Raw genomic sequence first — 22758 nt, forward strand, 5'->3', positions numbered from 1 at the left:
TGGGTGCAGCAGCGGGGGGTGGGGGGGGCGGCAAGCACACAGGCTTCTGAACTCCCTCTTTGCAAAGGCAGCACATGTGGGGCTTGCCCCTCCCTCCTACAGGAGCTCTGGGATGCGCATGGCAAAGCTCCCTCAGGAGGCTCAGTATAGGGGTACGCCTCCCCTTCCATAATTCCTTTCTGGGTTTTGTCACCATAGATTGTGGAGCCACAGTGGACAGTGTGCCTGAACCCTCTCCTCCACTGCGGGTTGGGAGCTGAATCAATGCTGGGGCAAAGCACACAAAGCACTGACAGCCAGTCCCAAGCCTGGGCTAGGGAAGGGGGCGGCTGCTCATTACCATTGTCAACGCAAAATATGACTCTCGCCTCGCAGGGGATAAGACATGGTCTATTCCGGAGACGAAAGAGGAGTGACCAAGGCCTGGAAACGCAGACATAGGTGACCCCAAAGTCCGTCTTGCAACACGGTAACCATTGCATGAAGCTTTTACAGGCAGAGAACAGAAAGCCATAAATCAACACACTTCACCAACACATCCGTGGGAACATCAGAGAGAAGGCTTCAGGGAAGCAGAGAAACCTCAGCTGCAGGCCTCGGGGGCTTGTCTTAGCTTGTGAGTTGGCGGAAGCTAGGGGTCTGCTGAGTTAATGCGTCCCAAACAGTTTGTATCTGTTACTCGCCGATGTTAAGGCCAACACCGAGGTGGCAAGGAATGGCCACTCAGGGCACGGAAGAGAGTCAGAGGCAAACGTAACCAGGCTCTTGATCTGCAACATTCCAACCTCTCCTCAGATACTTAGCCTCATAGAAGGCTCAGCTGAGGTTTCCTTTTGGAAACAGTTATTTGCACCATCGACGTCTGTTACTGGACTTTGAGTCATGGACTATGCACCAGGAAGCAGGTGAGGGGTGGGGAGTGACTTGTACATGGAAGAGGGGCCGGGCCCTGCAGAGCTGGGAAGTGACCCGTGGAGGCTCCCACAGTGTGGCTGAGACCACAGAGTTTCATCCAGCAATGAGAGATGAGAAGGGTTTGAAGGCACTCCACTCTGCGGGTGTGTGAAGAGGGCAGGCCCGAGGGTGGTGCCACCAAGAGCCTTGTCTTCGGTGTCCGCTGGATCATCACCTGCTCAGCAGGTAAGGCTCTCATTCGCCTCCTCAGGGCAGGAATATTGTCCAGAGCTTGCCCCTGTTGTGACTCGACTGCACAGCTGGGGACAGGACATACTGCCTGGACCCCTGTGTCCCTTCTAACTCAGCCAGGAAAAAGAGTCTTCTATAAGGAGACGACAACTCTGCCCATGCTCACAGCCACTGTAAAAATGGAGGATTCTTACCCCCACTTTATGGGTGTGATTTAGGCATTGGCCCAGGTCACAGGCTCAGCAGCCTAGAGAGGACCTTGCATCCAGCTTAGAATCTGCCTACGCCTTCCTCTCCCTCAGCCCTAACAAAGAAAAGTGCAGGAAACCACTCAGATGGGACCGCCACAATAAGTTCTGGGTGATATTTGACTAGGGAAGGTCAGAGAGAACGTGGCTGTCCTGGGCGCCCTCTGGGAAATGGAGGAATTCAAGGATATGACTGGAGAGAACAAGACCCCTGAACCCAGAGCCTGGCGGTCGTGGCGCACGCTTTTAACCCTAGCACTCGGGGAGGTGGAGGCAAGTGGATTGCTGTGAGTTCGAGGCCAGCCTGGTCTACAAAGCCAGTCCAGGAAGGCCAAGAAAACATAGAGAAGCCCTGTATCGAAAAACAGAAAAGACCCCTGAGTCCTCCCATCCTTGTGTCATGACCACCCTGGATTTGGCCCTAAGGTGTTGCGACATGATCTGATGGTGGGACATGTGGACTTGTAAGACCCAGGAACCCAGAGACTGGACTCTACTCTTACTGAGTGTGCAAGTGTGTGTGTGTGTGTGTGTGTGTGTGTGTGTGTGTGTGTGTGTGTGTGAGTGGTGTGTACCAGGTTCCATAGGGGAAACTAAGGGCTGGCAAAGTGTCCTTTGCCAGATACTAGGAGGAAGCTAAGTAGGTGGGGGTCAAGTCAGCAGCCCCTGGCCTTAGCCAGCCTCTCTTCAGTCTGTGGGGCTGGAGAAGGGAGACAGAGGGTGTTCTGTGTGTCTGTGTGGGAAAGAGTGCCCGTGTGGGGACATGGAGGACAAAGTGCATAGCCCTGTAAATAGTGATATCGTGTATGTGAAAGAAAAGGGAGCAGAGTCCAGGTAGGGACAATCTATGTCTGTACAAGCAAAGCATATTCTAGAAACTTCGGAATTTCTAAAAGTCACATTTTCCCTTTAAAGTCAGAATCAGAGCTGTTGGCATTCTGTACTGTATGTTCACTCTTAGAATCTCTCTGTCTCTCTGTCTCTCTGTCTCTCTCTCTCTCTCTCTCTTTGTCTGTCTCTGTCTCTCCATCCCTCTGTCTCTCTCTCTGTCTCTCTCTCTGTCTCTCTCTCTCTCTCTGTGTCTCTGTCTCTGTCTCTGTCTCTCTCTCTCTCTCTCTCTCTCTCTCTCTCTCTCTCTCTCTCTCTCTCTCTCTCTCTCTCCATCTGACAAATAGACTTAGGATTGGCTGCTCTGCTCATCCCAGGCAGGCATCTGCTCTCCTCAGTGGCCAGACGGCTGCCAGACACGTGCCACAGAGGCCAAGGGAAAGTAGGTCCCAGGAAGCCTGAGCCTGTCTCTGGTCCTGGAGATGTTCAAAGGGACGAGACCAAGACACCCATCCTGGATCCCAGAACCATCGAGGACTTGGGGTATAGATGGTGGAAATAATTTAAATTTTTCCCCTTGAACTAATTTAAACAACATCCCAACACAGTGCACATTTAGTTCCCAGCCACACTTAGCACCACAAAGCTGTGTGTCTCAACTTTTGTCACACAAGTTTCCAAAGGTGTTGAGTTCCTAACACTTCTGTCTCTGGGTGGCACAGCAGTGGACTCTGGTTGGATGGTGCGGTGGCTGTTCTCGGCTGTCAAATTGACTACAATTGAAGTTAACTTAAAACCTAAAAGTGAGGTGATTTTGCTTAATTTGAAGGGGGAAGACCCACTGCTAGTCTGGATCTTTGAAGAGGGGAAACATGTCTTTAAAAGAGATCATCTGAGAAGGGAAGATGGCCCTCCAACCCGGGCCACACATAAGGACATGGAAGAGGGAGGCTTTTGCTATTTACAAGATTGCTTTTCCTCACTAGCAAGTCCATTTCTACAATGGCATTACAGCTTCCATCTTTAGGACTCTAATGTGTACTGAGGGCCAGCTGAGACATCCAGCCTAGTAGACTGAGCAGCTACTGGCAGCCACTGTTGGACTAGCTAACCCACAGCCTGTGCGTCATTCTAATAAATCCCCTGTCTTTATGCAGAGAGAGAGATATTCCTCTAGAAGCTCTGTTCCTCTGGAGAACTTGACTTACACAGGTGGTAACTTCTCCTGTCACCCACTATGCCCTTAAAGCAAGCTACTCTGACCTTCACACCCCTGCACAAGGTCCTCTGCTCACTCTGCTATCTGCCAGCTGGACATGTGGGTGGCTGGGCACCTACCTGGGCATTTCACAGTCCTCTCTGGGTGCTGTGCACTGTCCTGCAAAACTCCACAACCTTTCACAACGTGGTGTTTACAATGGGACGTGGACCCAGAGCTGGATCAAAGGGCATCATCCAGCAATGGAAATTCTTTGGCCAGTAAGTTAGCTTTAAAATGCATCTCTGTGTTTGTGGGATATTTTTGGACCTGCCAATAGTGAGGTGACTCCACTATTTTTCCCTAAAGTCCCAAGACCCTGCTATCATTATTGAACAGGAAGGATGCTGGGTGCAAAAAGCGGACCCTGGGTGTCACTTTGCGAAGGGGAATTCAGAGCACCTGCCATGTCTCAGACTCTGACTGGCTCTAATGTTTTTTGACATGTTCTTTTTCTCTCTCCTTTTCATTTCATGTGAGTTTGGGAAGGCTTCAGTAAGGTGGGAGGGAGGGCACAAACTACTTGGGCACTGCAGGCCTAAGATTTGTAGTTCATAGTTCCCCTAAGCTACTTAGTGAGGATGTGGCCAGCTTGAGCTATATGTACACATGGAGAGTTTGGGCAAGGACAGGGGGTTATCAGTACAGGGACAGAGTGCAGTCCTGACAGTGAGTCACCATTATCTTCAGCTGTGACCATAGCAACAAGTCCATTTACTCTCACTTTAGTCAGGTCCCAGGAGGAGCTGGTACCTTCCCTCCACTCGACCTCCAGGTAATCTCAGTACAGTTTCTGTTTCTCATTCCATGACGTCCCCTCCTCCACAAAGACTACTGATGGCTGGAAGAACGAAGGAGTGAACGCCTCATACTCTGCCTGTGACTAGATGTTAACGCCCTTTAACCCAGTCATCTACTTCCACAAATATCACAAGGAAATAGTCTCAAACGCAGGCACCAGCAGGCAGTGAGGACGTTCCTTGCATTATGATTTACATAAGGATTAGGAACATCATAAGGTCCAGTAGTCAGGGAGAAGAGCAGGGGTCAGAGGCAGCACACAGCAGGGCTGGGGCCAGGCAGGACTCCAGGGCCTGAGGGGACCAGGATATCACAGGAGCAAGGAGGCTGTACTCCCTGGGAAGCTACAAAGGATCCCAGTGAATTTGCTAAGATGAGGACCTGGGACTTGGCACAGGGCAGTGCTGTGCACACTGAGATCCATCTATAGCACACACACACCACAGTGCACACAGTGCTAAGACAGTGGAGCTTAGTCGTCTGAGAGCAAGATGTGGATTAGAATGCCCCGGGCTCAAGCCCTCCCTCTATCAACACTGAAAACACACATCAGGTAAACATGTACCTGTCCCTCCTCCTTGACATGTGTCACAAGAGGCCAAACCTAATACAGCATGTGCAGTGGTTTCATTGTATATGAGGAAGGAGCTCAGAGCATCCTGGAGAGTAAGTGTTGAGGCTTGAACAGGAGAGGCCACCATAGGCTAACACCTCTGATGCTCGGTCATTGGGGTGTGGGGCTACGTGAGACGGATCAGGAAGGGTGTTGGTGCTAGAGGAAGTGTGTCACTAGACATGAGCTTCGAGGTTTCAAAAGCTCAAACTAGGCCAGTGTCTCTCTCTCCCTGCTGCCTGTGGATCTGGAGGCAGAACTCTCAACTTCCCCAGCACCATGTCTGCCTCCATGTGCCATGTTACCCACCATGATGATAAACTGAGCAAAACTCGGAAAGTGTAAGCAAATCTTAATTAAGTGCTTTCTTTTATAAGACTTACTTAAGCCTTGGCCATGGTGTCTCTTCACAGCAATAACAGTGACTAAGACAGTAAGTATACGAAATAAACATTAATATAAATGTCGTTCTCATGTCTAGGTAGCTAGCAGAACATTCTTCTCCATCTCTCTTTCTGTGTGCAGAGTCTGTTGTTTCTCCACAGCTGTGTCTTCATCTGACCCCTTCTCCAGTGTCCCCAAAGAACAGGTGTCCTCCCCCTTGGCTGGGAAGAGGGCAGCAGGCTGGAGCACAGACCAACTTTGTTAAAGAGCAGTGACAGCCCAGGGAAACAGAATAACTTTGGATCAAGTTCTTTTGGTCCTTGGCAGCCACCGTTGAGAGAACTGTGGGTCCCAGATCCCTGGTCACTACAGCTGTCCTCATTCCATCCCACAGGTTGTTGTTTTTCCTCCTGTAGCCTGGACACCGGGAGAGCGGCAAGGAACTCCTGTCTCTGACTGACCTCAAGCCCCAGCAGCTGTCATGGACCCCGCAGGTAATGAGTCTTGTTCTGACCTCCTGCCCATGGCCTGTGACTGCCAGAGTCTCCATGCTGACAGCCTGCTTATGAGTCAAAGATGCCGGAGGAGAGTGCCAAGGGGAGCACAGAGGTGCCCAGGCCTGGGTCAGAGTCGCCCCCACTTCCTCACTTGGTCTTGCGTGAATTCTCAGGAGTCACCTCCTCAGTACCCAGCCTGGAAAATGGAAGCCAGGAGGGAGGGAGGAGGGAGGGGGAAAGGAGAGAGAGGGGAGAAAGGGAGGGGGAGGGACTTGAGGAAGACAGAGGGGGGAGGGAGGAGGGACAGAAAGCAAGTGGGGGCAGCTCCAGCTCCCTGATGGTGGCCTGCTCTCAGCTGACTCTGGGACGCTCTCTGAGGACACTGCCCACCCTGCTCCAGGTCAGACTGTCCTAGAACTGACTCTGAACTCCACCCTGGCCTCCGGAGATCCACCTCCAATCTCTGGAGTGCTGGGATTAAAGGGGAACACCACCATGTCAGGCTCTGTTTCATTTTAAGAATTCTTCTATTGGCTCTATAGACCATTCATTCATTCATTCACTGTGTGTGTGTGTGTGTGTGTGTGTGTGTGTGTGTGTGTGTGTGTGTATGTGTGTGTGTGTGTGTTTTGGGTTTGTTTGTTTTTTTTTTTGAGACAAGGTTTTTCTGTGTAGCCCTGGCTGTTCTGGACTCACTCTGTAGACAGGCTGGACTCAAACTCACTGAGATCCACCTGCCTCTGCCTCCCAAGCACTAGGATTAGAGGTGTGGGCCACCACACCCAGCCTTATAAGTTACTTTTGTTTTGTTTTTAAAGTAGGTGATACACACATTTTTCATTGCTGTGACTAGTGAAAATGGATTTATTTTGCTTACAATGTTGTATGCTTTATCCGTCCTGGAAGGCAAGAAGACAGGGAGGAACAGTGGGCAGTTCACATCGTGGCAGACAAAAAACAGACAAGACAAGAACTGGCCATCAACCCCAGAGACACATGCCCAGGGCCCTCCTGACTCCAGCCAGCCCCACTTCCCATAGTCCTCCACTCGGTCTTTGAAGCGGTCCTTAGCTCAGGCATTATGCTCAAGTGAGATCAGAGGCCCCTCACAGACCCCAGATAAGGACACTGATCTAGATACTCATAATACAGTGGAGTTGAGCTCAGGATTAAAAACTGACCACTCGGGTGCTGAACGTCACATTTGGGGCTGGAGAGTGGCTCAGTGCTTAGGAGCACTTGCTGCTCTTGCAGAGGACTGGGTTCAGGTCCCAACACCCACACCAGGCTCACATCAGTCTGTAACTGCCCATCCAGTGGATCCAAGGCCCTCACTGGGTACCAGGTATGCACATGGTACACTTACATGAATGCAGGCAAACATTCAGAGACCCAAAATAAAAGTAAAGAAAAGGTGTGAAGTCGCGGTCGAGGAGCATGCGGCAGGCACAGCATGAGTGGAGGCATGCCTGGCATCGTCCCTCTTCCTGCCTGAAAGACTCACTTTCTAACTGTTCTAGGCTGGAAAAGGCACATCTCCCTGCAAAGCACCATGGTAACACCCTGGTACATTAGCCTTCTCAGGATGTCATCCAAAGAGACACTGGGAAGGCGGCTTCCAAAGAAAAGATCTTTCCTCTCACTGCACAGGAATCCAACATCCACAATCAAAGTGCAGCAGGTTGGCCCCAAGAAGCACTGTCTTCCTGGTTGGCAGGAAGTTCCTGTGTCTCTATGTGCCCAGGTAGAAGGAGAGGGGCAGGGAAGGAGAGAAACAGAAGGAAGAGGAGGATGAAGAAGGGCACTAACACTATGGATTAGGGACCTCGCTCATACTTTGCTTAATTTCTTTTACTTTATGTCCTTAAAGCTCCATCTCCAAACACGGTGACCAGAGTTAGGGCTTCTCCAAATGACTGTAGGGCACAACTCATCGCTTACCATAGTAACATCATTAAAACACCTCATGGGACAGGGGCTCAGAAACACATTTACCAGCCTGTCCTGATGGCATCCCAGCTCTTACGTGGCGTCCTCTGACTGTTCTTTTTCCTTCCTATCTAGAGAGAAAAGACTTCGTTGAGACTGTGGCTGGCTACCTCCTGGACACGATGAGCACAGAGGACCTGAAGCTCCTCTTGGCAGAGGAGGAAACCTGGGAACAGTTTGTGGCAGCAGTCGCTATGTCCAGGTCACCTCCCTAGGGGACGCTAGCAATGCCAGAGCCCAGGCCTGCTTGGTTTTTTCTGGGCAGGAATACTCTCCCTGGCTGACTGAGCAGTTAGGGTTCAGGGTGTCCTTTCTCAGCAAATATTTCCTCCAAGCTATTTCCTATCAGAGAAGAGAATCTGGTTGATGGTGCCGGCAGCAGCCACAGGGGACAAGACTGTCCCTGCCATCGCCGTTCCGGGGACCACGGGAAGGTGGCCTATCACCGTCTTTCTTTGGTCACCATTGACCTTCATTTGAGAATAATAAGATTATGCATATGGAGGGATCAGTATATGGCCAGCACACAGTAGGTGGTCTTCAAAAGTTAGCTTTCTTTAGACTTTCTCTGTGTGTGTGTGTGTGTGTGTGTGTGTGTGTGTGTGTGTGTGTGTTCACACAGTATGAGCATGTGTGTGTGCATGCATGTGCCAGCGTGTGCTTGCAAGATGTGTGAGTGTCAGTGTGTATGCGTGTGTGTAGTTTTTGAATGTGGGTGACAAGCTTTCTCCCTCACTCAGTTGGCCTCTCCTGTTACAGGGAAGAGGAAGTTTGCTTGCGTGAAGCTCTTGGTGAGATCATTGCAGATACTGATGTGGAAGATGAAGACGACCTCCACCATGACCAGCAGGACAAGACAGAGAGGTACTCAGCCACGGAGTCAAAGACAGCTTTCTCTGTAGTTGGGAAGGAAAAGGAACAGGGTTCAAGGAGCATGCATAAGAGTTTGCATGGATCAGGGACAAGCTGGCTAAATGCGTTTCTGAGCACCTGCCCCAAGTGGGATTTTGTGGTGTCACTGAGGTGGCGACTAAGTTGTGTCCTACACTCTAAAAGCCCTACGCCCTTTGACCATGTTGGAGATAGAGCAGTAACAGCAGAGAGCGGGGCACTGTGAGGCCCCTCATGGGATTCCTGCTGAGGGAAGCAAAGGCCTAACACACCACAGGCTGGATGTGGGGATCTAATGGAGAAGCAAGCACCAAAGGTAGGATGCTCTCACAACCTGACGTAGGGATCTTGCCAAGCCTGGACAGGCAAACTGCACAGGGAAGACATGGAAAGCCAGGGCAATCCATAGTGGGGAGGCAGTTTAGAAATCTTAAAGTTTTCTCAAGGAAAAAGATGTTATCATCCTAAGCATCAGTGTCCAGATTTGGTGGGCCTTGACTAAATACACCATCCCTGTGAGTGTCCTGGGATCTCTTTCCTCCTGGAATGCCATGCCTTGTGTATCTTATTCCTCTGGAGGTCAGAAGTGACAGCAAAACCTCCACCACGCATCGTCTTTCTCAGGTTAGGAATTCTTTATGGGGAAGTGCTGAGGGCCCTACATGTTGTGACTTCTCATTTCTCCTGCTATGAAACTCTTTCAGAGGCACAGTGAGATGCCTCGGGGATGGGCCAACAAGTGAATAGGGAATCCTCTTGGCTTTCTATATCTTCACTCACAGCTGGAAGAGAACTGTGTTTGGGTGGACGGATCTCAGCTGTGAGTGGTCCCACAGGCCAGGTGTACACAGCTCTGCAGGGCAAAAAGACCTCCTGCTCCTAAGAATGTCCTATATAGCATTTCTTTCTTAAGGATGAGCAATTTTCAGAGTATATCAGCCCAGGGTCTCCAAGCAAACAGCAGGACACTGTAGGGTGGGCAGGTTATGTCCCGGAAACTGAGGCTGTTCCTGGGCGGAAGTGATCTCTTTGTTCAATACTCAGGTTCCCTAAATTAAACGGTTAGGATATTCTCTGACCTCACTTCTCTGTCTTTGTTTAGAGTTCCTAGGGAGAAGTATTTTAGTAGTGATGACACTGACCGTGAGGGGAGGGCTTCTTTATTACATGTGCAGCAATGAAAGCGTGTGGTGGAGGAGCAGACAGGTGCCTCTGTGGAGAAAAACACAGACTGCTCTTCTGGATGACTGAAATCCAGTGCTCAGCACCGTCGTGGTAGCTGACGACTGTCAGTAACTCCAGGTCTAGGGGTCCGATGCCTGCCTCTGCCTTCCACTGGCACCAGAAGAGCACATGACACATAGACACACATGCAGGAGAAGCTCTCTTACACATAAAAGAAATTTTAAAAGGACACATATAGATGGTTGTGTATTCTTTGCGTCCTTAACAGTAAAGGGTGCTGTGGTGTGTCAAGCCTGCTCATGAGGGTGAGAAGGAGTGTATTCCGTGATCACATTGTCCCCCACTTCACAGTGAATACTCTGTGGTTTCCACAGGACAGATCTTACTTTACAAACTGTCTTCCTCACTCAGTTGGCCTCTCCTGTTACAGGCAAGAGGAGGACGCCTTGAGGGAAGCTCTCAGTGAGGACACTGACATAGAAGATGAAGACGAGCTCCAAAACGCCCTGTGGCACAGGGAACAGTTTTTGCGTGCTTATCCTCAGGTGAAACTGGAGCTGGAGGAGCGCATCGGGAAGCTCCGTGCGCTGGCGGACAAGGTGGACAAGGTGCACAGGGACTGCACCATCTCACAGGTGGTGGCCAGCTCCACCAGTGCTGTGTCCGGGGTCCTGACTATCCTTGGTCTGGCTCTGGCACCTGTGACAGCAGGAGTCAGTCTGACACTTTCAGCCACTGGCTTGGGGCTAGGAACAGCAGCAGCTGTGACTGGTGTTTCCACCACCATTGCAGAAAAGGTAAGCCTGGCATCAGCTGAGGCAGAAGCCAGCAGACTGGTGCCAAGCAACAGAGACACAAAGAAGAGCATTAAAGAAATTTTGGATCTGAGCACCCCCAAACTTGTTTCAGTATCCAGGAATACCTTCAAGAACTTCCAAGGCATCAAGAAAAACGTTGATGCCATCCAGCTGGCCAAAGCAAGCCCTCGCCTAGCAAATAATGCCAAGCGTCTCATGACCACAGGGAAGATATCAGCCCGAAGCACTAGACAGGTGCAGAAAGCCTTTGAGGGCACCGCTCTGGCCATGAGCAAAGGAGCCCGGATCCTGGGTGCAGCCACCACAGGTATCTTCCTCCTGCTGGATGTGGTCAGCATTGTGGAAGACTCAAAGCATTTGCATGAGGGCGCAAAGTCAGAATCTGCTGCAGAGTTGAGGCAGCAGGCTCAGGACCTGGAGGAGAAGTTGCAGGAGCTCATCCAGGTCCACAACAGCCTGACTCAGTGATCTCTTCCTCTTCAGTGCAGCTCAGAGGACAGGGGAGAAGGATGTGCTGGACAGAGCCATGAGAACCCCTGACAGTACCCCTTTATAGCAGTGCCCGTTAAAGAGAGAAGCCACATTAAGAGACAGGAAGCCAGAAGCAGATGGGACGCTCTCATGTCCTCCCACCAGACTCCAGCTCTTAGATACAACAGCCTCCCAGCAACCCAACTATGAACCAAGCTTCCATCTGGGGAGCACAGCCAAGTCCTGACCAAGGCACAGCATGGCTGCTCCTGAGTCCTGCCCATCACACGGCTCCGAGCTGAGGCCCACCATCCTCACTGTCCACCGAGCTGCCGGCCTTCCCACTGCTTAGAGACCTTTTCCTCCATACTAGTTCTGCCTAATTGTGTTTTTCTGACTATTTCTAAACCTTACAATCAGACTGTGGTTGTGAACATCATTTCCTGCTCTTGGTTTTGGGTCACGTGGGTGCTTTGGTGCAATTCTCAGAGAGTATAAAGGGAGGATGCTGGGAACACCAACTGTCCAGGCATCGCTAGTTCTTGGTCCTACATGACAGCCGTGGCTGCTAATGGAAGGAGAGGTGACAGAATGTGATTGGTGAGTTCTGCTCTCTGGTACTGGACTCTTGGGGAAATCACAAGGTCTAATTCCTATTGTATTTATAATCTGCTGCAATTGGATAAGATCTGCTGAGGTGAACATGAAGGGCTACACTTGCTCCATAATTTTTGAAGAATAAATTTGTGAACTCTGACCTGGTCGTGCTTTGTGTGTTTCTACAAATGTTAGCATGCGTTTTCTAGATTGTTGACTATAGAAGATTGATAGTGTATTCAACATCTCCTCTTTGAAAACCTCTTTCCTTTATTTTGTTTTAACAAGAATATTTGAAATTTATACTCGATCCATTTTCATTCTTTTTGTCACCCTGCCTGCTGACTGTGGAGGTAACCCTGAGGCTGCAATACAGTGCACAGTGTCCCGTCCAGCAGGGCAGCTCAGGTGGCCTTCTTCCCAAGTTCTGACCAATGGAGACTGAGAGGTAGTCTGTGGGGTCTCTAGGTCTTGTCCATTAGAGAAACATCCTTGGGCTGCACAGCCCTCTGTTCTTCCTTTGGGCTGGAATATGTGACCAGGGGGAACACGATGGGGAGCAAGCATCTCCCCGTGGTGCAGGGCAGGGGCACAAGTGACTCCTGGACAAACTGGGGAAGAAAGCTGCCTACATCCTGAGCTACCTAGCAACTTGTACCTCAGTGTCCAAGCTCTCTGACTCCTCCCTACTGCGGAGCTCATGTGTGAATATCGGTGAACCTCACGACAGCTGCTCAGCATCTGTACCTTAAGTAACCCAAGAGCCATCACCAGACTCCTCCCCATTCTTGACTTTGAACTCTTGTCCTCTTCCCAGACTCTGGTCCTTTGGGACATAGATTACTTGATGACCTGTACCTGTGGCATGGAACTCATCGAGGCTCTCATACCCTCTAAATCTCTACATCACATCCCTTCGAACAAATGACCACTTAGTTGCCCAGTACCCAGTATCCAGGTAGCTCCCCCCAGCCTTCCAGTCCAGGCTCACCTCACCTCCATGGTTCTCCCCCCCCCCCCCGAACACTCCCTCCTTTACAAAGAATGGTGAGCAAACATGGTGGGTGTTGGGGGAGAAGTGAGACTGCCTACGTGACTTCTCGTCAATACAGCATTGCCTTATGGGTGATGAGAGTATTCTAGCAGGCAGAAGAGTATTTTCAAACCAGATACCTTTAAAAAGAACTTAAAATTAATCCATGTGACGTTATAATGTGTCTCAAGTTTTTAAAGTGCTGCCAGTAAAAGAAAAGCTATGGAAAAAGACAAGGAGAGGCTCAGGGATGGGCAGAGGCCCCTGAGAGGGACAGGAGAGGTGGACAGGGTGAAAGGGAGGACAGTGCAGAGGAGAAAAGGCTGTGACCATGTCTGTTCCTGACGAACATAAGAGATAGACAACAAGGATTGTGCTGTAGGCGCCACCCCTGGAAGGGTACTGCATTCTGTTCTGGCTTTTTGAGTGTGTCCTGGTATGTGCGAGAGACTAGGGAGGGCCTTGTGATGAACTGTGATACCTCTGCCATGAGAAGGGGAGAGACACTCATGCACACAGCATTGCACATGGCTGACGATGGCTTGTGCATAGTCAAAACAAAGCCCATTGTAAAGGGCTGTAACATCTGTGATTCCAGTTACAAAATAAACTACTGAAATGAAAAGACTGGGTGGTTGCCTTGGGCGCAGAGAAGGCACAGGAGCCTGAAAGTTTAACACCAGGGTGCCACCTGTTGGTGCTAGAAAAATCTTTCCCTTGGTTGTCACAATGGTTCCATGAGCCCATAACTGTGGTAAATAATCAAGGACAACTGCAAACCCACGGAAACGAGCAGAGACAAAGGCAAGGGAACTGCAGTGCGTTCTGTGGTCAAGCTCATCGGGCAGGCACGGCATAGGAAAGCTGTTGACCACATGGCAGCCATGAAGCAACAAGGAGTGACAGGTGGAGACACAGCCAACGTATGGCATTTGGTGTCGTGCTCCCAGTGACCCCTATCTCTAATAAACCCCACTTCCTAATAGACTATTCAAACTTTTACTCGTTCAATAACGTAAAGCAACCATCAGGTCAGAGGCCTCCCCCAAGCAACCTCTGCCAACTCAGATGCACTCGAGGCAAGCTCTGAGTCTCCGTGTTGTCTTGCAGTTCAGCCAAGGGGGCAGTCATGATGACCATTCCCACCTCGCCTTCTGCCCTGATCCCGCTTTTCTCCATGACTAGTTTGGAGCTATTCTTTTAAAATGTAGATATTTTAAAGAGCCCTGACAAGTTTCCGGATGCATTTGTTGACGTCATCTTCTCCTCCCTCGCTGGGTAGAGTGTGATGATGACCTTGTTCCATTGCTGTGCAGAAGACACGAAGGAGAAAGTAAGTACAACAGCAAGGGAAGTGCTGTGGCCACCACCCACCCAGGGAGCACTGTGGACAGGGTGGACAGCGATGCCATTTCCATGCAAGACCTCAAGTGGGATGACTGTTGGGAGATCCTCAGGAAACAGATTTAAGCATCAGTCACCTGGTGGGCTCACGCTGTGTGTCCTTAACTAGTGATTTGGGATAAATTCTGAAATAGTATTTAGAGTGATGGTTCTCAACCTGTGGGTCACAACTCCTCCTTGGGGACATTGAATGGCCCTTTCACAGTGGTCACATCTTAGATATCCTGTATATCAGATGTTTATATTATGAATCATAACTGTAGCAAAATTACAGTTATGAAGTAGTAATGAAATAATTTTATGGTTGGAGGTCACCATGACATTAGGAACTATATTAAGGAAGATTGAAAATTCTGATTTAGAGGAAGATTGAGAATCCAGCTGTAAACATAAATAGGCAGATGCTCTTAGAAAATCCACAAATGGAGACCTTAAATCAGTGGACAGGAGAGGCCTGACACCCATGGACTTCTTAATGAACTCCAGGCGTCAGGAAAAATGAACAGCCTGCAATAAAGATTAGGCCCTTTTGTCAGGGGAGTTTGTGTTAATTGGCTTTCATCGCTGTGACTAAATCCCTAATAGAAACAATTAAAAAGAAAGAAGGCTTTATTTGTGATCACGGTTTCAAATATTTCGGCCCTCGGATGGCTGGACAACAGTTTCTTGGCCATGAAAGGCATTATGGTAGACAGGGTGGAGGACCGAGGCTGCTCACCTCACCTGATGTAGCCAGTAAGCAGAGAAGGGAACTTGAAAAAGCTTGGCCACATTGGTGTAATTCTGAAGTCACAATTGATTCAGTGAGCACCCCCGCAAGTAGACAGCTAAGAGTTCAGGGGAAGATGACGTGTGCACTGGTGGGTGCATACTGTTAGAAAGGAAGGAATGTGAGATCAAGTCTATGGTCTGAACACTGAGGATCTTGTGTTTCTGTGGCCAAGCCCAGCAAGGGCAATACAGAGAGCGGTGATACAAAGAGAAGACAGAAACTCAAGTCTAAAAGAAATGGCTAGAGTGGCTTAGAGGGGTGGGGGGAATAGGACTAATGCACTGGGAGGGGTGTACAGGAACAAGGCAGTGAGAAGGCAGGAAAACTGGGTAGCTAAAAATGGGGAAAGCCAGAGTGAGAGCTCTGGATATGGGGAAAACGTGGTGGTCTACCACATTCCTTTCCACAGGGCAATGCCCTACAGAACCCAACCCTTTCTAGTATCATCAGTACCAACCCTTGTGCCTTCCAGGCACATCATCCAGATGACATCAGAGGTGCTGATGGTGATGATGCTATTGAAGTTGAGAACAGTGGACATCACAGAGTAAATGGAGCCCTTGGCAACTGCCCAGTCCTCCAAGGGGACAGAATGACCTGACGGCCCAATGCAATTGAAGTGAATCTCCATTTGCTTTGCTCAGACAGTGGTTGGCTGAGAGATGGGAGGACACTAGATTTGAGTAAGAGGTCAACCAATTTATGGTGTGGTGACATAAACCATGAGGAATAATGAGGACGTGGACCTCAGATTCCTCTCAAGGGGTTCTGGGTAAGATGAAGTTTCAGCTCATCTGCCTGTCTACTGTTCTGTAGACTTGGGTTCAATAAACCTTAATTGACTGGGAAAACTGGAATATGAAACAATGCCACAAAAGAAGGTGGCATAGAACGAGTAAGTAGGCAGAAAGTGTCAGGATGCCACTGACTGCAATCAGTGTGGAGCCCCTCTGTGATGGTCACAGTGTGATAGCTACTGTGTGGTGGCTGTGTAATGGTACTGTATTATGGCCACCTTGTGATGGCCACTGTGTGATGACCACTAGTGGTGGCTCCTGAGTGATGGCCACTGTGCAACAGACAATGTGTGATAGCCACTGTAATGGCCACTATGTGATTGTCATTGTGTGCTGGGCACTGTGTGATGGCCAATGTATCATGGTGTCTATGTTACGGTGACTGTGCGATGGTCACTGTGTGTTAGCCACTGTGTTATGTAATGGAAGTTTTGGCTTCTTTGTAAACTCAGTCATGTTATGTAAACATGTTTTTGTTTCAATCCCAAGCGTGGGATTTTAGTTTGGGCTTTAGTATGTCCACAACTGATAATTGCCTTCTGCACAGCATGGTCTTGGGCAGCTGGCGACAACCTGCCTTCATGCTGCATGTAGAGGGGCATGGTCTAGGACTCTAAGGGAGATAAATAGGAGAGCCTGGAGAGAGAGAGTGTATGGTGTGTGGCATGTGGCATGTGGCAGTTTGGAGGGGCCAGAGATGGATGGTGTGACAACTTGGAGATAGACAGAGAGAAACATTTCAATGCAATGATTCAAAGGAGTCTGCACGCTGTGTTTGTTGTTGATGGAGATTGGTACCACCCCCAAAAGAACCCATTGATGCTAAACAGCTGGGAGAAGTGAAGGGGTCTGTGCCCCCTCTCACCACTAATCTTCTTTCTCTCTTACCTGGGGTTAAGGGGTTGGTGAAAGTGAAATAGAGGCTTCAATACCCCAAATAAAATAGTTTTTAAAAAAAGCATCAGCAATGTTATGGACATCGTGTGATAGCCATTGTATGGTGGTCACTGTGTGATGGCCACTATGTATTGTCACTACGTTATAGCCACTATGATGACCACTGTGTTATGGATGCCATGTTATGGATACTGTGTGATAGCCATTATGTGATGGTCACTAAGTGATGGTACTGTTGTCACTGTGTTACAGCTTCTGTGATGGTCACTGAGCTATGGACACCATATGATGGCCACTGTGTAATGCCAACTGTGTGCTGGTCACACAGTGACAACAGATTGCTCCACATGTTTGGCCTACAGTTGGTGATACTGTTTGGTGAGGCTTGAAAGTATGGTGGTGTTGTAGGAAGTGTGTCATTGGAGGTGGGCTTTAAAAATGTAAAGGCTCGTGCTATTTCTAGTTCACTCTCTGCTTCATGCTTGTCGCTCAAGATGTGAGCCCTCCGTCTCTGCTTTGGCCACCGTATCTATCTACTGCATTCCCTGGCATGACAAACTCTGGATCCTCAGATCCAGATAAAGTCTTCTATAAATTGCCTTGCCCATGGTGTTTTATCACGCTAATGGAAAAATGACTAATTCAGAAGCTATGGACAATGTGAGGCCAAGGGTAGCAGGAAGCCTGGAGGCCTGCCACATGGCTCGCAGGGAGGGGCTTAGTCACTAAGCAGGATAACGGTGACATTCACCAGAGACACATGTGTCTGCTTTTCCCTCGGCCGACACCAAGGATACCAGGCATGTCTCTAACTCTGACAGCACTGGGGTGTTGGGGACAACAGGCCATATGGCCAATGTTCAGCCATCTTGTCAGAGTCTGCACCTTCAAGTCTCTGTTTTTCCCAGAGCTTGCCTTTCACCAGAAACCAGTTGACCCTGTTGTGCACCGGCAGTTAGACTAAAGACAGATAGAGATGGAGCGACCCTGTTGTGGTTTAGCAGTTAGACTAGACAAAGATGGAGCCAGATACCCTGTGTGGCAGGACATTATGACCCTGCCTGGAATTCTCTGTGTTTTGAGAAAAGCATGCAGCTGGGTTGCTATAGTAATATGCTTCCCTGCCTTCTGACTTATAAATACTGCTGCCTGACTAATAAAGTTTGAGAGCTTGATCAATCAGACTTGCTCTCCTTCTTTGTGTCTTGTGTTCTGTCCTTCATACAAGTTGATTCTCCTCCTGAGCTTTAGTTGAACCCCGCTGGCTGGGGCACTGGGGTCCTATCGTAAAGTCCCATATGTCACTGCAATGACAGGGAGGCCATGCAGGGAAAGCAGGTCAGGTTTTCTTACAGATGCTTTTGATGGTAGTGACTCAAGATGGCTTCAGCCAAGCTGGGTCCCTGCACTGAATCACTGAGCCTGTACTGCGTTGACCAACTCCGATGGGCACCTGAGTTCCTCTCATGATTCTGTTAAGGTATCAGGCAGTAAATCTTTCAATGTTCTTCCTGTGCAATCACTGTCCCTCCACCCAGGTATTTCTTTCAGACTCTGTCACCTCAGGCCATGCTGGAGCAGTGGGGGAAGCTCATACTTGTCTGGCTGGGGTGAACACAGGTGTATTCCTTGCCCATCGGCTAAACACAGGATTGATCTTGCTTTGGAGGGCCTGTGTTCAGATGTGGCAAGGGTCAGCTGTAGTGGGACCAAGAGAGAGAGAGAGTAAACATCCTCATCCAAGCTACCTTCATATTCCTTCTCCGCTCCTGACCACTGATCCCTGGCCCTGGCCCAGCCCTGCTATTCAACACACACTCACGGCCCACACTTTCCTTATGGCCACAGACTGCCTCTGAGGAGAGGTCTCTTGGAACTTCTCCTTCCCTAGAGCGATCAGGACCTATCCCCTCATCCCATCCTAGAGAGATCCTATTTGTTCATTTATCCTTCACACCAAAACTGAGTAAATCTTCCGTGGCCAGGCAAGAGCATGGTGTGGGCGGAAGTCCCCGGGAACCCCAGCTAACAGTCCAGCTGTCTTCAAGGCTTGGTTCCCTTTCTCCTCCCCTCTCCCCTTCATTTCTTCTCCCCTTACTTCTTCTTTTTCTTCCCATGTTCTTCCTTGTTTCTTGCTCCAATCTCATTTTCTCGTTCCTCCTCTTTCTAGTTCATACAAAGCCTTTCTGGCTTTTGCAGTTAGTTGAGAGGTGCAGGGCCTGCTCTCGGTTAGCTGAGGCTAATCACGGCAAAAGCATTGCCCTCACCTTGTTGATCAGCCTTGGGTGCCTCCCACACATCATCCTCCAGCAGTGGCTGTGCCAGGTTGCTTTGTTGTCTCTGTCCTTTCTAGCCTGCATTTTTCTCTGGTTTGGGGTGAGGGGCTGGGGGGGAGAGAAGCCCTGGTTTCCAGTCTTCCCTCATCTAGTAGCAAAGAGAAGGGCCTGGCCTGTGGGGCCCTGCTATTAAGTTGCAAGTCTGGCATTTCCGGATAGCCTCTAAGCTCAGTATAAGATGAGGGACTCCTTTTCTCAGCTGGGCTCCATTTCCGCCTAATCTGGGGAACCCCAGAACTTCTAAGGAGGGTCACATAACCCTCAGGGAGATTACAAACCCAACCCTTTCCTGATAAGAAACCTGTTCAGCAAGCATCTGGGGATTCCTAGGAACAGGCACCCTATGCTAATGAGATGTCTTGATGGCTTGGCTTTCAACCAAGGATCTTTAACCATACCTGGAGTTCTTCCCCACACATAGAATAATTAAGCACTGCTTTCCCCCTCTTATGATAGGGCTGTGTTGTTACATGTAAATCAAGTATCCCTAGTGCCCCTAGCCCCAGCAAATCAAACACATTTACCCCTCCCACTGCCTAAGGTTTGTAAGTCCCTGTCTCATAAGAAATAAAAGAGCTAGCTAGCATCATCTATTTCACCATGACCAGCTGAGACTTGTCATTTATTCTGAGAAAAGAGGGCTCCCCTCCTCCTGACAGTCGCTGGACCCCTAAGGTTTGGCTGCCCATCAGCCAGCCACATCAGCCGCATGCTGCTGGCTACCACTGCCACCATCTTTCTAGAGTAGCTCTACCCTGCCACAGTGCCTGTCTGCAGAAGCAAGCAGCTGGCTATTCTCCAAACAGCCACTTTTGTCCTCCAGAACAAAACTGAGCTCCTGCCTCTGCCTCTCTCAGAGCGAGCCTCCATTACTGGCTGCTCACAAAGCAGCCACTGACACACCCAAGGCAGGCAGGGCCCTCATTGTCACCTGGCTCGGGTTTTGGAGCCCTAAGCTCCTTTGACCCGATTTACCCCCTTTTCTGCCCAGAGCGGGCACTTCCGGTTTCATGCTGGGCTGGGCCAAGCTTCCCAGGGAGAGAACCCAACAAAGCCCAGGCTTCAGCGGGTCTCAGAATGACACCGGCCCATATGGCTCTAGAGTAGTGTAGCTTCCTTCATCCGAAGAGCCCTTAGATTTTTGCTCGGAATTGGGTTTTCAACAAAGATCGGGGGGGGGGGGGAATCTAATTCATTTCCTAAATTTTGTATGTATAGGTGTTTTGCCCGGATATGTATCTGTGCACCATGTACTTGCCTGGTGCCCTTGGATAACAGAAGAGGCGGGCATATCCCCTGGAACTGTAGTTCAGGATGGTTGTGAGTTGCCATGTGGGTGCCAAGAATCAAAGTTAGATCCTCTGAAAGAGCACCCAGTGCTCTTAACCATTGAGACATCTCTCCACCTGCCTTTTAAAACGCTTTATAGTCGGTCTGTACCTATTATAATACAGAATTGCCACACAAGCTACTCAAGCACCAATCTCAGTGAGCTATTGATGGTTTACACCACACCCCAAGGCAGACCATGGCCTTGGGAGCCTAACTGAAACACCAGTCTGTTTCCACGTCGGGCTTTTTATAAGAAAAACCGCAACCAGATAACAACCAGGTAAGCAGGTGGGAAGCAACGGGGAGGGCAGCATTACATGGTTTTGACCAGCTAAACACAAGAATAGTTGATTTTGTTCTGGGCGCAGTGTATCCAGGTAGCTAGGCAAAGCATTTTAAGCAGATTGGCTGGGATATAAAAGCTTGGGGACTTTACAGCTTCCCACTATTCTGGGAGAAAGGAACATAGCAGGATATTGTAGTTTTGTTTAAGTAGAATATAAATCATTAATTCAAGGTTCAACAAGGATTGAGTTGTATGTAAAAGGCTCTTCAAGCTCCCAAGCAGGTACAGCCTGAGAACCTGGACGTAATCTCACTTTATGATTAAAATGGAGATTTGGAGGCAAAATGGCTTCTGATGTGTTAAAAATAAAATAAAATAAAATAAAAACACGACAGCAGGTGTTAACAGAGGAGCCACAGTTATGCTGGTAACTAAACTAGGTCTCAGCAGAAGGACTAAAGCATTTAAGCAAATTAAACAGGTTACAACAGTACCAGACTGAATCATGACATGCCACAAATGTGTGTGTCCTAGCCAGGCCTAGTGACACAAGCTAGCTGGGAGGTTGAGGGTTAAGACCAGGCCACCCAATGATTACGTTGCTCTGTGTTGATATATAAAACAGAGACTTCCTCCCCCACCACTCGCCCCAAGACTTCACTTTTACAAGCAGCTTTCGACTCTGCTTTAAGGATAGAGGATGACTGCAAACCAGGCAAACACATGAGCAACACCTTCTGCCCTGCGCCCCACAGCCACACACTGCTTGCCTAGGACCACCTGAGGGATCCGTCCGCCGTGTGAAGTTGGCCCAGCACTCAGTGTAGCCGTGGTTCAGGGAGACCCAGCTACATACCATCCATATGGCTCTGGGCTTTCACACAGAGCGAACACAAGACTTACAGGGTCATGGGGACATCCTTGATTCAAAGTCCTGGGTTCGGGTGGAAGCTGAGAAAACTCACATCGGAGACAGAAGCTTAAAACACAAGCTCTCTTTTCTGTGTGCGCAGGGATGCAGTCCATCTGCGATCTGAACCGCGTCCCTGAAGGGAGATTGTACAACATTTTTAAAGGATGGGAACACAAAGCAAGGGGAGCAGGGAGGGCTGTTGCATTGACCAACCACATTTTGACACAAGGGGTTGAGCAAGGAAGTAAATGTGGGTGACTGGGCCCTATCCAGGTTTCAGGACCCTAAACTCAGCTCTGTGTGGTCAGATCCCCTCTTGGACTTTGGCCCAGAATTTAGGATGACAGGGGAACAAAGGAGCGGGCAAGCTTTAAGTCAAGACAGGCACCGCATTTACAACCTGTGAGCCTTAGTTTAGATATCGGACAATGGCAACTGCCCTCTTTCCATCCTTTACTGGCTAACAGACAAACATGAAACACCTGAGGAAGCAGGTGAGGCGCTGCTTCCAGGGCCTGGGAACATGAACTCAGTTTTGACCCTGCCAGCAAGATGGACCTTGTTCCTGAGATGGCTGGACCCAGAAAACTGTCTCAACATCCCCCCACCTTTATGTACCTGAATCAAGTCTTTGATGTTATCTTGTGCCCTCAAGACCATAAGTGGACAAAGCATGAAATAAACTCTATCATGCAAGGGGCACAAAGCATGACCAGGAGGACCAGAACCAGGGGCCTATTGTCTGGTGTGCCCATAGGAAGCCATTTGTCCTTTATGCCTGAGAGTTTCCTTCTGACTTCGCATTTCAGTCTGTTGGGTGGGACAATGGACGATGTGTTCTTTTCCATAAATAGTTCCAGCTGACATTAGGACATTGTTATCAGGGTCCAGGAAAGCTGAAAGGTTTGTCAAAGGCTGGGCAATGGGGCAATTACCAGAAGCATCTGATTAGTTGTTCCGGCTGAGAGACAGGGAGAAATCGGGTCGGCTGGTGTGGTTTATATCAGCTTTCAGCAAGTCCAGAGTTCAGCACTTTGCAGTCCGCAGGTGATCCCTGGATAGAGTCTGTCAGCCAGCTGAAAGTCTGCTGAGACAAATATAGACTAGGGACAGAAGTTAAAATTCTCTAGTAACTGGGGAAGGTGAGGAATCCCACGACCAAAGGAAAAATCCTATTTTCAAGAACAGGGTAGTGTACTTTTTTGGGGGGGAGGGTTGGTTTGGTCTGGGTTTTTTTGTTTTTTCGTGACAGGGTCTCTCTT

At 49.3% G+C, this 22758-nt stretch overlaps 2 protein-coding genes across 3 annotated transcripts in view; both read left to right on the top strand.

The window, feature by feature from the left end:
* Window positions 1–22758, top strand: part of LOC311579913 (apolipoprotein L3-like) — a 74205-nt gene that overhangs the window by 43312 nt on the left and 8135 nt on the right. The window lies entirely within an intron of this gene.
* LOC311579912 (apolipoprotein L2-like) lies at window positions 378–11886 on the top strand. 2 transcript variants are annotated; one of them, XM_084750956.1, is made up of 5 exons: window positions 378–1140; window positions 5673–5772; window positions 7840–7966; window positions 8524–8628; window positions 10271–11886. In XM_084750956.1, the coding sequence occupies exons 2-5, from the start codon at window positions 5760–5762 to the stop codon at window positions 11124–11126; spliced, it is 1101 nt and encodes a 366-aa protein (XP_084607082.1). In that variant the 5' UTR covers window positions 378–1140; window positions 5673–5759; the 3' UTR covers window positions 11127–11886. The 2 variants fall into 2 exon arrangements, with proteins under 2 accessions (XP_084607082.1, XP_084607083.1); XM_084750957.1 differs by having other exon boundaries at window positions 5695–5772.

Source organism: Acomys minous, assembly GCF_964271855.1.
Source record: "Acomys minous genome assembly, chromosome: 12".
Lineage (NCBI taxonomy): Eukaryota > Metazoa > Chordata > Mammalia > Rodentia > Muridae > Acomys > Acomys minous.